The following is a 12,572-nucleotide window of genomic DNA, read 5'->3' on the forward strand; positions in this document are numbered from 1 at the left end:
CTACAACCGTATACTCCATCGAGAAGTCTCAGATCAGGCGAACAAAATCTGTTACAAGTCCCTCACTGCAGACTTAAACGCAGAGGGGATCGAGCTTTTTCTGTGGTTGGGCCTCGGCTGTGGAACAATTTGCCCTTAGACGTTAGGATAGCCCCTTCTGTGATCTCTTTTAAGTCACTTTTAAAAACGCACTTGTTTTCTTTGGCCTATAATTAAGGTTGTTTATGTATGTGTATCTTTGTATATACATATATCTATATGTATATGCGTGTGTGTGTGTATGTTTATATGTCCTTTCTGTTGTTTATTTTTGATAACTCTATGATTGCTTGTGCTTCTCCCGCTCTAAGCTGTTCTTATCTTTGCTGTACTGTTCTATGATGTGCTGCTATGCATGGTGTTAGTGTCTTTTAATTTTGTTGTTCTGTAAAGCACTTTGGTCAGTCATTGGCTGCTATAAAATGTGCTATATAAATAAAATGAACTTGAACTTGAACTTAAAAGTAGAGATGCACCGAAATTAATCGGCCAGAGGGGAAGAAAAAAAAAGCATAAAAATCCGTCTGTGTGTTCGATGAACTCGTCAGTGTCACTTTTCATGAAGAGATCAATCACAGCCTGGTGGAGCTGGACATTAAAAAAAAGTTTGATGTGCTACAGCAAACTTTCCAAATGTTGTACAATACACATTTCAACGTTTAATGCTGTAAATAAACATGTAAAAAGAATCAAACTTTCAATAAATGTTTTTGAAGTGCGTGAATACCCTAACCCTGGGGCGTCACTGCACATGTGTAGGCGTAGCGTGGGAGACGGAGCTCCAGCTTCACTGGTGTTGTGCCGAGTTGTCGGCACCTCGCGGGACTTTCAGATCATTTATCACCGTTGATGAACCACATAAAGAATATTTTATCATTTTTAAATAGCTGGCGACTTGAAATAGACCCGCGAGGAACCGCGATGTGCACGCAGCTGTCGGCAGCAGTAATGCACGTAAAACTCTGCACAAGATGGCTGAATGGCAAGCGAGAGAGGGGAAAGGGTCTTAAAAAAGCCTCAGTTTAGCTGGAAATTTACAGTGTAAGTTGAATGAAAAGACTGCAGCTTAAAGGTGTGTTGTGTAGTTTTTAGTGGCTTCTAGCAGTAAAGTTTCAGATTGTAAACAACAGTATACACTTTCCATATTTAGTGTCAACTGGTCAGGCAAGCTCACATTATCTAGTTTGAACCAACTAAACCACAATATGGTTCACATGATTTGCATAACGTCATAGCTGATGTAAGAGAATGGATCTTCACAGGAATTCCAACCAGACTAAAATATGTTGAAAAGGACTTGAAAAATGTCTTAAAAGGTCTTGAATTTTACTTGAGGATTCCTGTTCTTACCCTGACTGAGCCTAAGTCCCTTTCGCTGTCACACACTGAATATCGGCTATTTGCTGGGCTGATCTGATTGGTCTAGCCAACCTGTCGACAGCGGTGCCACATCTAACTTTAAACCATGCAGGCAAAAACGAGGAGCTCGTACCAAAGAGAGAACTCTGTTGTATGGACGAGCCACACAAAACTATTCCAGCAGTTTCAGCCATGATGAGTATGTCAGGTAACGTTTAATGACTTGTCCACATGACATTCAGCTCACTTTCTCACCACGTTATGTTGTTGTGATTTTAGCTATATTTGGCAGTTTTTATTGGACTTTAATATTTGTAACCCACAGTAGACAATTCACAAATGTATAAAATGATGCGTAAATATTTCACTATCCTTAAATATGTATTTTACATGTGTGTTGTGTAAATGTGTAACGCGAAGATCAGATTTTTTTTTACAAAATGTGTGATTTGCAAATGCGCACACACATATTTTAATTTCACATACAAAGTGATATTTATGCATGATATTGTAGTAGAACTATAGCCCCTAACTGAAGGGGCACAGGCAGAAAATTTCAGGGTGCACACCTTAAATTGACATGCAACGCAATTTTCCAAGTTCTCCTCATATTAAAAGTCAAGTGTGTAAGTTTTAGTGACATCTATTGGTAACAGCGTTGGAGAATAACGTTAGAAATTACAATCCAAATACATGTTTTTTTTCTTCCAGTAAAAGTTTACGGCTGATCTGAACTTCTATGCCGTACAGTTTTATTGCCAATAATAATCAGCTGATTGTCTCACAAACGTAACAGAAACATTGCAACACAGTTGAGTTTAAACTGGGCGGTGCCAGTTTCCTCAGCAAACTTCGTTTTTCGTGCATGTAGTGGGCCACAGCTAGTCCCGTAGATCCAGCTCACGGTGTTGGTGTTCTTGTTAAATCTAAGCCATGTAAACTCCCTCAGCCAGGCACAGTAATTCAGGCCGGGAATTTTGACTCCATCCAAGCCCGCCCTGTTCACACAAACCTCCAGATCAAGCCTGTTTGTTGCTGTAACGGGTACCAAACTAGGTATAATTTTGCCACTATGTTAATCGAGGAAGAACCCCCCCCCCCCCCCCCGTATCTGCATGAAATGGTTCGGTCCTGCCTCAGCGCAGTCATCAGTGACTGTGTTTATTTGCAGTCAGTAGATGCGCCAGAAACGCAGCGATCACAATGTTGCCTAGTAACCAAAATCTTGTTGTGAAAAAAGGAAAGCGAGAAAAGAGAGAGAGGAAAGACAAAGGAAAGGATGTCGATCTGGAAGCCAGTCTTTAGTCTGTGTTAGCCTACATGTGAGGTGAGCAGCATGGTGTTAATGAGTTAGCATCATTCAGGGAGGCTGGGGGGATTTCTCTGTCTCTCGGTCTCTTTTTACCAGAACAACAAAGAAAATGAAATATTTATTAATGACAGAAATTCAAACACAAATTATTTTTTCACTTAATGATCATTATGGAAAAAAATAAAACAACCTCCTGTCTGGACTGGATGCTGGACAGTTGGAAACAGTGAGCAGCTTACCTTTAAGTTACGGACAATATTAATAAAAATAATCCAGTTTGATACATTAATTTAGATTGAATTATGGCCGTTAAATCTACAGATAGGTGTTACTGTTAGGAGAATTTTATCTCTTAATTTTACAATAAAAATACATTGAGACTGTTAAAGATTGCCTTAAGGACATTTTAATGTTGGCTTTTGCTTGCATCAAATAGTGAACTGCATCCTGTATGCAGACTTGCATGTACAAATCACCACCGGTAAATATTGTTCTATTACTAGTATCGAACTATAAGAAACAAGACAGTTGCAAGCCTTTAATTTTAGTTATGTAAAGCTTTTGATGGGACAGGTAGGTCCTAGATCTGTGGTAACAACAGCTACGCAGAGGGGCCCAATTAGATTTTTTTTTTGTCTACAAATGGGAAACGTTCGTATCACACGTGTTGCAACTTGTAAATAGGGCTGCAGCAAGAAGGTTGTGGGTTCAAACCCCGGCTGTCCCGGCCTTTCTGTGTGGAGTTTGCATATTATCCCCGTGTCTGCGTGGGTCCTCTCCGGGTGCTCCGGCTTCCTCCCACCATCCAAAGACATGCAGGCTAGGTTGATTGGTGACCCTAAATTGTCCTTAGGTGTGAGTGTAACTGGTTGTTTGTCTGTGTGGCCCTGCGATGGACTGGCGACTGGACCTCGCCTTTCGCCTGATGTCAGCTGGGATTGGCTCCAGCCCCGCGCGACCCTGTAGAATGCAGGATAAGCGGTTAGATGGATGGATATTTTAATGTTTTCTATAGCCTATAAAGAATATACAGTTATGACTGCAGGCAGAGATTCAGTAGCGCAAACAACATTCAAATCTATGATCAAGTATCTTATGATCAAATATGCTGGTCCAACCCTAGTAAAAACACACTTAAACATTTGTTCGTGTACATCGAAACTTGTGATGTCCCTCGTCTCATTAGACCTGTCAATGAAAACCATGCCCTAAGTGGATATCTGACTGAAACAGAACAGAATGATAAATACTGAGGAATTTAGTTAGACAGCAAATTGTGCTCATGTTGAACATCTTGCTTAAACATGTTTTTTTCATAGCCATAAAAATTAACCAGCTTTAACCAACAATGTTCTAACTATTTTATCTAAGAACCTGCAATATTGAACAAACTTGAATATGAGATTTTTTTTTTAAACCGTCCGTTAGATGGGGAGTGAACCACAACATGACAGCATGATGCCAGCTTGAAGCTGTTATCTTTGCACTCCATAATGCAGCAGACTTTCCAAATGATCAATGATGAAAAAGGAGATTTAATGAAGTAAATTTGAACACTGGGGCAGGTTGTAAACTGACACTCCGTGCTCTCAACTGTTCTATTATGAATAATGTTACACTCTGAGTTAGCATTAACTCACAGTTTTCCTCAATGTGTCTTTGTTTCAGTGAGTCCTGCAGACGTCCAGCAGCTGTTACAAAGTAGACAAGAGGTTGCCCCTATGCAGCCGGAGTTGAGCCCCAGTCTGGACCAGGAGGACCCACCAGAGCCCCCACACATTGAAGAGGAACAGGAGGAACTCTGGACCAGTCAGGAGGGAGAGCAGCTTCCAGGACTGGAGGAGGCTGATATCACCAATTTCCCATTCACTCCTGTCTCTGTGAAGAGTGAAGAAGATGAAGAGAAACCTCAGTCCTCACAGCTTCATCAAAGCCAAACTGAACAGATGGAAGCTGATGGAGAGGACTGTGGAGGACCAGAACCAGCCAGGGACTCTGATCCAGATAGACTTTTACAGCCTGAGACTGAAGACAAGACCAAAGATTCTTCTGAACCTGAGACTGGCGACAGTGATGGTGGCTGGGAGGAGACCAGAGAACCTTATTCAGATTTAAAATCTCTGAGTGATACAACATGTCATACTAGCAGGAAACTACTCAGCTGCTCTGAGTGTGTTGAAACATTTTACAATAATCGCCTTCTTAATATACACTCAAATCATACAGGAGAACTCAAGGGGGCAAAGCAAGAAGACCCAGCTTTACCTTCAGATGTCCGAAAAGTGATTGTTGGTGAGCAGCAGGAGTGGAGCCCCAATCTGGACCAGGAGGACCCACCAGGGCCGCCATACATTTAAGAGGAACCGGAGGAACTCTGTTCCAGTCAGGAGGGAGAGCAGCTTCCAGGGCTGGAGGAGGCTGATATCAACAAGTTCCCATTCACTCCTGTCCCTGTGAAGAGTGAAGAAGATGATGAAGAGAAACCTCAGTCCTCACAGCTTCATCAAAGCCCAACCGCACTGATGGAGACAGAAGCTGATGGAGAGGACTGTGGAGGACCAGAACCAGCCAGAAACTCTGATCCTGATAGACATTTTCAACTTGGTGATGACTGGGAGAAGACCAGAGAACCTCAGTCAGATTTAAACTCCTACAATAATGACGTTCCAGTCAGTCGTAGGACACACATTACTGACAAAAAACAGTTTAACTGCTCTGAGTGTGGGAAAACATTTACTCTGAAGACACAATGGAAGGTCCACATGAGAAGACATGCAGGAGAGAAACCATTCAGCTGCTCTGAGTGTGGGAAAAGATTTACTGTGAAGTCAAATTTGCAGCAACACTTGAGAACTCACACAGGAGAGAAACCGTACAGCTGCTCTGAGTGTGGGAAACGATTTGCTATGAAGCATAGTTGGAAGAGACACATGGGAACACATTCAGGAGAGAAGCCATTCAGTTGCTCTGAGTGCGGGAAAACATTTACCCAAAAGGGAACAATGCGGGATCATTTAAAAAATCATACAGAAAAACTATTCAGCTGCTCTGAGTGCGGGAAGAAATTTACTAAAAAGGGATCGTTGCAGGTACACATGAGAAGGCATACGGGAGAGAAACCATTCAGCTGCTCTGAGTGTGGAAAAAGATTTTCTCTGAAGGTAACTTTGCAGAGACACACGATAATTCACACAGAAGAGAAACCATTTAGCTGCTCTGAGTGTGGGAAAACATTTTCTGTAAAGGGAAGTTTGAAGCTACACATGAGAACGCACACAGGAGAGAAACCATTCAGCTGCTCTGAGTGTGGAAAAACATTTACTCTGAAGACAAATTTGAAGGTACACATGAGAATCCACACAGGAGAGAAACCATTTAGCTGCAGTGTTTGTGACAGAAGATTCACTTGGTGTAAACAACTCAAAAAGCACAAGTGTGGTGACGAGTCCTCACATGGAAACCAACCGGAGAACAGAGAGGCAGAGCCTCGAGCCAGCAGCTCAGCTGAAGACATGGAAGCTTAAACTGATGGAGAGGACTGTGGAGGACCAGAACCAGTCAGGATGATTCAGATAGTGCTAAACCATAGAGACTGATCAGTTCCTGATCGGCTTTGCAACTACTTTTCATGTTCTTTTAATGACTGTTATTGAGCAGCAGACAGGTTCAGCTGTAATTTATCTTTGTGTGTCACTTTTAGTGAATTGACCAATCACAACCTGGATGGGGCGGGACAACAAAGAAATGTTGACAGTAAAATTTTGAAATGTTGAACTCGTTCTGCATGAATGGTTATGATAATTGACGAGTTACTTTTATCAGAAACACATTAAAGACCATGGAAAGTGTTTTTGCATATTTAACAAATAAAAACAGCCCATTAAAATATAACTGCTTTAGTTTAGGTAGACTAACAGTGTACTGTTTTAAAGGGGCATTATGGAGTTTCCAGCGGCCACTAGCAGTGCGGTTTTAAGATTGCTAACAGGCTTGTGCTCGTACACGTGCTCGCTTGAACTCATGAATGAGCAATATCCGAAACACAACCGCTTTCATATAGAAATCCTGCAGGATCACCTGCATGCAGGCTGTGGCTGTTCACTCAGACATGTTCAGGTTCTGTTACTTCAGCGTTCCCGTCTCAGAGGCGGATCAACACCGGCGCTGTAACGTTACTTCATTCAGTGCAGCGAGCCGCATATCGGCACAATCCTCCCGAAAAAAAGGCAGAGTGACTGCGGCTATAGACAGACAGGGAGGCAGCTTCACACAATATGCTGGGAACTCAGGTAACCTCCCACTGCAACGTTACAGTATCAGTTTTATCAGCTGCAGGTTGAACTAATCTAAAACATGCTCGTTACATGATCATGGTACATTTACTGCATTTAGCCGACGTGCTACAGCGTTAGCTCGCCTGCTTCTTTCAGTAACTATCTTTACTATCTGTGTATCTTTCACCGGAGGCTCAGCAATGTCAGCACAGCTACATGTATTGGATGATACTGAAACGGTTAGTGGGCTGGAGTGAATATTATAATGAGATTGTGTCACACTTTATAACAGTCAGACCGCAGTAAGTAAATTTACTGTAGTGTTAGTGGCTCTTCCTCTGGGTTGTATATTATGTGGGTCATGTTAGTTACAGCGACTAAAAGGTGGAGGAGCTGTGTACCTGAGTATCGGTAAAACCATAATAAACCTAAACTGAACGTTTCGAAGCAAACAGCGGCAGGTCCGAGCTACTGTAGCATTAGCTGGCTGCTCGTGGCTGCATCACTATAGGCTAATGTTAGTAAACAAATCGCTCCACATTTGCTTTTTACCGTTACATCCTTTCTTGCAGGCTAAATCAACAGTGGTACACAGGATAGTAACATGGGTTGCGTTAGCTGGTGAAGTAATGTGGAAAGCGATATAACTTTGCACCGGATAACATTAGCAACTGCTCAGCGTTAGCTGGTGAGCTAATGTGACTTTCTCTGTGTTTCTCCAGCTTTACTAATGCTCTTGCATGTTTCAATAAGAAGCCGGGTCTTGTTTTTATAGGTCTCTGGATGTGTAAAACCTCCTGAAGCTCTGAGTCTCCTGCCTCAGCTAGTGCTACACATTGTTTGCATGGTAAACGAGAGATGAAAAAGAAGTGGTGACTCCTGACCTTTGAAGCGGTCATAAAGTCTGAATATGTGTCAATTCCTCAATAGTTTATATTTTAGTCTGTATGGGTCCACCGATCAAAAGAATGAAAACATGTTTTCATAGGCATTTCATATATAGTGACCTTAGATGTGGTGAAAGCTTTTGATAGAATCGAATGGAGGTATCTTTAAGGGCCTACATAGATTCTCCTTTCCTGAAGTATATACTCAGCTGGTTAAGTTACTCTATACAGATCCAAAATCAGCAGTGTTGGTTAATGGAATACTCTCACCTGCCTTTTCTATAACAGAGGTACTATACAAGGAAATACTTTGTCACCACTTCTGTTTGTCTGTTTCTCTGATTATATAACCCCTGGCTGAAGATATTAGATGCAATGAGGAAATTAGTAGAATAAAAACAATGCAAGATGAGCATAAAATTGTCTTGTATGCTGATGATGTTTTGCTGTTCCTAACTAATCCTAGTACTTCTCTGCCAGAACTTATTGAGGTTGTTAACAGATTCAGCAGTTTTTCAGGATATAAGATTAATTTTGGGGAGTCAGTTGCACTACCAATGGGTAGACTACAACAGGGTCAACTAAATTTTCCATTCCCGATTAATAGAGATGGTCTCAAATATCTTGGTATCTTTATCCCATATGAGTTGAATCAGTTAACAAAACATAATATTGTACCAGTAAAAGCTAAGATTAAGAATGATTTAGAGAGATGTTCTGTGTATTGGTAGGATTGCATTGATTAAAATAAATGATTTACCAAGAATACTGTACCCTATCCAAATGTTGCCATCTGATATTCCAACAAAGGATTTTAGAAAGTTACTCAGATATCTAGGCAAATTCATACGGGATAATAGAAGACCAAGATTTAACTTGGAAAAACTGCAGCTCTCTGTATCTAAATATTATCATTGCTGCTAAACTCAGACATCCAGTGTGTTATACTGGAAAAAAGAGGATTTTGGAAGTGTGAGAGATTTAGAGACGATAGGGTGGGAATCGATATTACCATCTGACCTACCATTTATTGAGAGAACTACATTGCAACCTCTGATACAAGACAATGATGTGGTTTAAAAACATTGTAGGCACGTGGCATAAAATAAGCAATATAAAGAATAAAAAATATTGGAATGAAAATAATAGATAAAAACCAAATGCTCCAGCTGTCCATACATGACAAAAACAAACACTAATAGCTTCTCCACCAGGAGATCAGCAAGTGAAGACTGCAGGGTGGCGCAGTGTCACTATTTATTATGTGCTTATTTATTTTTTGGTTATGACAATATGTGTTGACCTTTTTTAAGCGAAGGAGCCTAACCAGGGAAGATGGGGGTTGCACATTAGCCTCGGGTAGCAACCCGCATCTGTTTCATGTTATTGTAATCTGTTACAGTGTGTTTTTGGTTTTGACAAATAAATGATTAAATAAAATGAAGTTTTGGGTGACTGCTGAATTGGAAGTGCAGAGATGTGTGGAAGACTGTTAGGAGAGCGGGTTGCTAGTTCAATGTCAATTTGTTTCTTTTCTTTTTTTTTCTTCATCAGCTGAAGAAAATTAGCACTAATTAAACTCAGTTTTCTTACATCATAACTGAACAAAATAGGAAACAAAGGATTTTTTTTTTCATTTAAAATAAATTATAACAATAAATAAATGAATTACTGCATATTTAATTCTGTACAATCTCATAACATAATTTCCAGTGCAACATTACGAGAGACTCTTAGGAGGTTTGATGCTCTCGCTGATAGCAGTATGGATAGTAAAGTGATGTGACTGGTGATGTGGGGACAGAACGCTGAGTTAATAATTCACTCCCTCCAGGATTTCGCAGGCCATTTTTTTTATTGTTTGCGTCTAATGCTGCGTTCCAGGCAATTCGTTACTGGGAAATTTCTGACCTCCAACTAGAAAAGGTACCATGAACGCCACTTGAAGTTGGATTTCCTACTTGTGAACCGACTTCACAAGTAGCAGCCGAATGACGTCACACACTGTAAATGGTAAACCATAAACTAAAAGGTAAAGTATTACATTAAAATAAAACATACTAGTATAAAATAGTAAAACTTGTTGTAAATTGATGTAGAAATGTTTTGTCAATGTTATCAGGTAGCTGGTTACAGTAAACAATCTGTGAAATTCATCTTCTCTGCCCAAAAGTTATTCAGGAAAATGTTAAAAATGCCCAGAAATGTGAAAACATTTGGAAATGTAGCCTCCAACTTCTGCTGACTTTTGAGGATTACCAACTAGGGCTGCAGCTAACGATGATTTTAGTACTCAAAGCTTCTATAGCTTATTTCAACGATTCATTGATGCGTCGTTTAAGAAGTACTTTTGCTTGTTTGCGACTTTCAGCGTCAGCCGATGGCACAAACACAACTTGCCGTTATATGACGGCAGTCTTGAAGTCGTTGTGGTCGTTGAAGTTCGCACTACGTGACTGATCGGTGACAGGGGGTCACACGCTACACGCACTGACAGCAGCTGTGTCACTCGACGCTGGTCTCCAAACCACGTTTTGTCAAGAAAACATGTAAGATGTGAAACGTGAAATGACGCGAACCTGCACACGAAACAGCTGTTTGTTATTATAAAGACAAATAATCTGGGTGAAAGACGGATCAGCACACGCAGGTAGCAGGGATCATCTGAGCTACAGAGAGCTGCAGCTCCCGACACCCAGTTAACTCCTGACTGTGAGGTCACAGCTCACGGCCCAAAAAGCAGAACAACAAACGCACATGGTCACATTTACAGCTGAGCTCTGCAGCTTACTTTGGCTTCAACTCAACAATCAGTCATGACTTCAGCTAAATGCTAAAGTTACTGTTAGCTTGTCTGTGGTCCGCTGGCAGAACACCGTCTGCTTTCTGATCAGGCGCCGTTGTGCTGTTGCCGAGGCGACATCAGTTTGGTTTTACGGTGGACGGACGGTAACGTTACAGAGTTGTTGTTTTCTTTAGCTTGAAATAATCCCAGACTTTGGACACTTTCTTCTTTGACTCGCTGTTTTCTCTCTTCCTCCACTTTGCAAACAGCGCCATCGTAATCACGTCGTGTTCACAGCGTATCGATTTTATCGATGAATTGTTTCAACCCTATTACCAACTGGTGTAGCTAGAAGGATACACAGTTAACGAGTAACGTACATTTATAAAATGGCCGTCCTTTTAATTAATACCAAATGCACTGCTGAGGGTTTAACTGCAGAAACTTGCCAAAGAAACATAAGTTTGTCACGGTCAGCCACGTTTATTGTTTACATTTATCATCACGCACCTGAAACGCTTTGAGGTTGGAAGTCGGACATTTCCCAGTTCCTACCGGTCTGGAAAGCGGCATAAAATGCCTGGCAACTTTTAGAAAAGTTTGCAATGTTTTGGGGTGTTTATTTGTGGTGAAATTGTGGAATAAGTGAAAACTGCAAAGGTAGATGTTATATTTTTAACTTTAGAATTGTAGTAGAATCATTAAACAGCCCCTCCAGGACTTTGCAGGCCTGAGCCTGTATTTAAACCAGCTCAATTCTTTCTTGCAGCTGACCGGGATGCAGCAGCCTGTGTCTCAGTGTCTCGTCTGACGTCCTCCATGTGTTTCTGCCATGTGTCGTGTGTGTCAATCATGATTTCCTTTATGTTCGACCACAATACTGCACGTTTTGCCAAACAGCAACAACCCCCCCCCCCGGTAAAGAAGATTCAGACTGTGGTTTTCACAGCCCTTTTTTTAATCTAAAAATGTGAACGTTGGGATCACACATGTCTGTTGCGACTTGTAAGAAAGAAGTGAGTTTGCTGATGTGTGACGTTTTGTGGGAAACTGTGGTGATCAACAGGGATTTGTTAAACTTGTGTTAATAGTTACATTGTAAAATCCTGGGGGACCTGCAGCATTAACTGTAGAGCAGGATTTCCATTAAATTTAGAAAGTGAGAAATCAATTGCAACATTAGACCCTATCACTAGATTTAAGATTGAACATCATCATATGTTGTACTGAGTTTTGTAACAACACACATTTTCAGTTTGTCTAGTTTCTCAGATATCTAGGCAAATTCATACGGGATAATAGAAGACCAAGATTTAACTTGGAAAAACTGCAGCTCTCTGTATCTAAGTATTATCATTGCTGCTAAACTCTGACTGGTTACACATGTGCACTTGTTAGGTTTTGTTTTTTCAAATAATGAAGTTTTGGCCATTTTTGTGGTTTGTTCTGTAATTCAAAGACAAACAGGTTCCTGTTTATATACAGTTCCATACATTTACATAATCATCCATGTGTATGGGACATGACAAGTTAGAATATGCTGTTACGGCGCTAAAGGTGCTGTGAAACATTTGGACTCGCCTTGATAGGAGATATTAGTCTATCAGAATAGGCTGCCTCTGAAATGATAATAACAGTCATAATACCGTGAGAGTTTATGGGATTGAAAAAGGGAACGCTAACTAGCATTTTTCAGATTGCCGCTCGGTGTAGATTTTAGATTAGAATCAGCACTAATTAAACTTTTCCTAACTCATCATAACTGTAATGTCAGCAGCAGCCAGAGCGTTTACTAAATGATTTATGGTCAGAATAAACAAAACTCGCAGAGGCTTTTATTTTGAAGCCACGTCCCGGAAGTGAGGCGGGTTCCCGGGCTCGGCCAGTGAGCGCGGAGCTTCCAGCCTCTTTGGGAC

At 41.0% G+C, this 12,572-nt stretch overlaps 2 protein-coding genes across 3 annotated transcripts in view; one reads left to right on the forward strand and one right to left on the reverse strand.

Moving 5' to 3' along the window:
- Positions 1-6,596, forward strand: part of LOC123976586 (gastrula zinc finger protein XlCGF7.1-like) — a 30,087-nt gene extending 23,491 nt beyond the window's left edge. The window contains exon 3 of the mRNA XM_046058882.1: positions 4,379-6,596. Within this exon, the coding sequence (XP_045914838.1) occupies positions 5,233-6,234 (1,002 nt within the window). The 5' untranslated portion in view covers positions 4,379-5,232 and the 3' untranslated portion in view covers positions 6,235-6,596. The remainder of the gene's footprint in view (positions 1-4,378) is intronic.
- Positions 1-12,572, reverse strand: part of LOC123976544 (zinc finger protein 2 homolog) — a 192,147-nt gene that overhangs the window by 35,562 nt on the left and 144,013 nt on the right. The window lies entirely within an intron of this gene.

This window comes from Micropterus dolomieu, linkage group LG09, assembly GCF_021292245.1.
Source record: "Micropterus dolomieu isolate WLL.071019.BEF.003 ecotype Adirondacks linkage group LG09, ASM2129224v1, whole genome shotgun sequence".
NCBI classification, from domain to species: Eukaryota; Metazoa; Chordata; class Actinopteri; order Centrarchiformes; family Centrarchidae; genus Micropterus; species Micropterus dolomieu.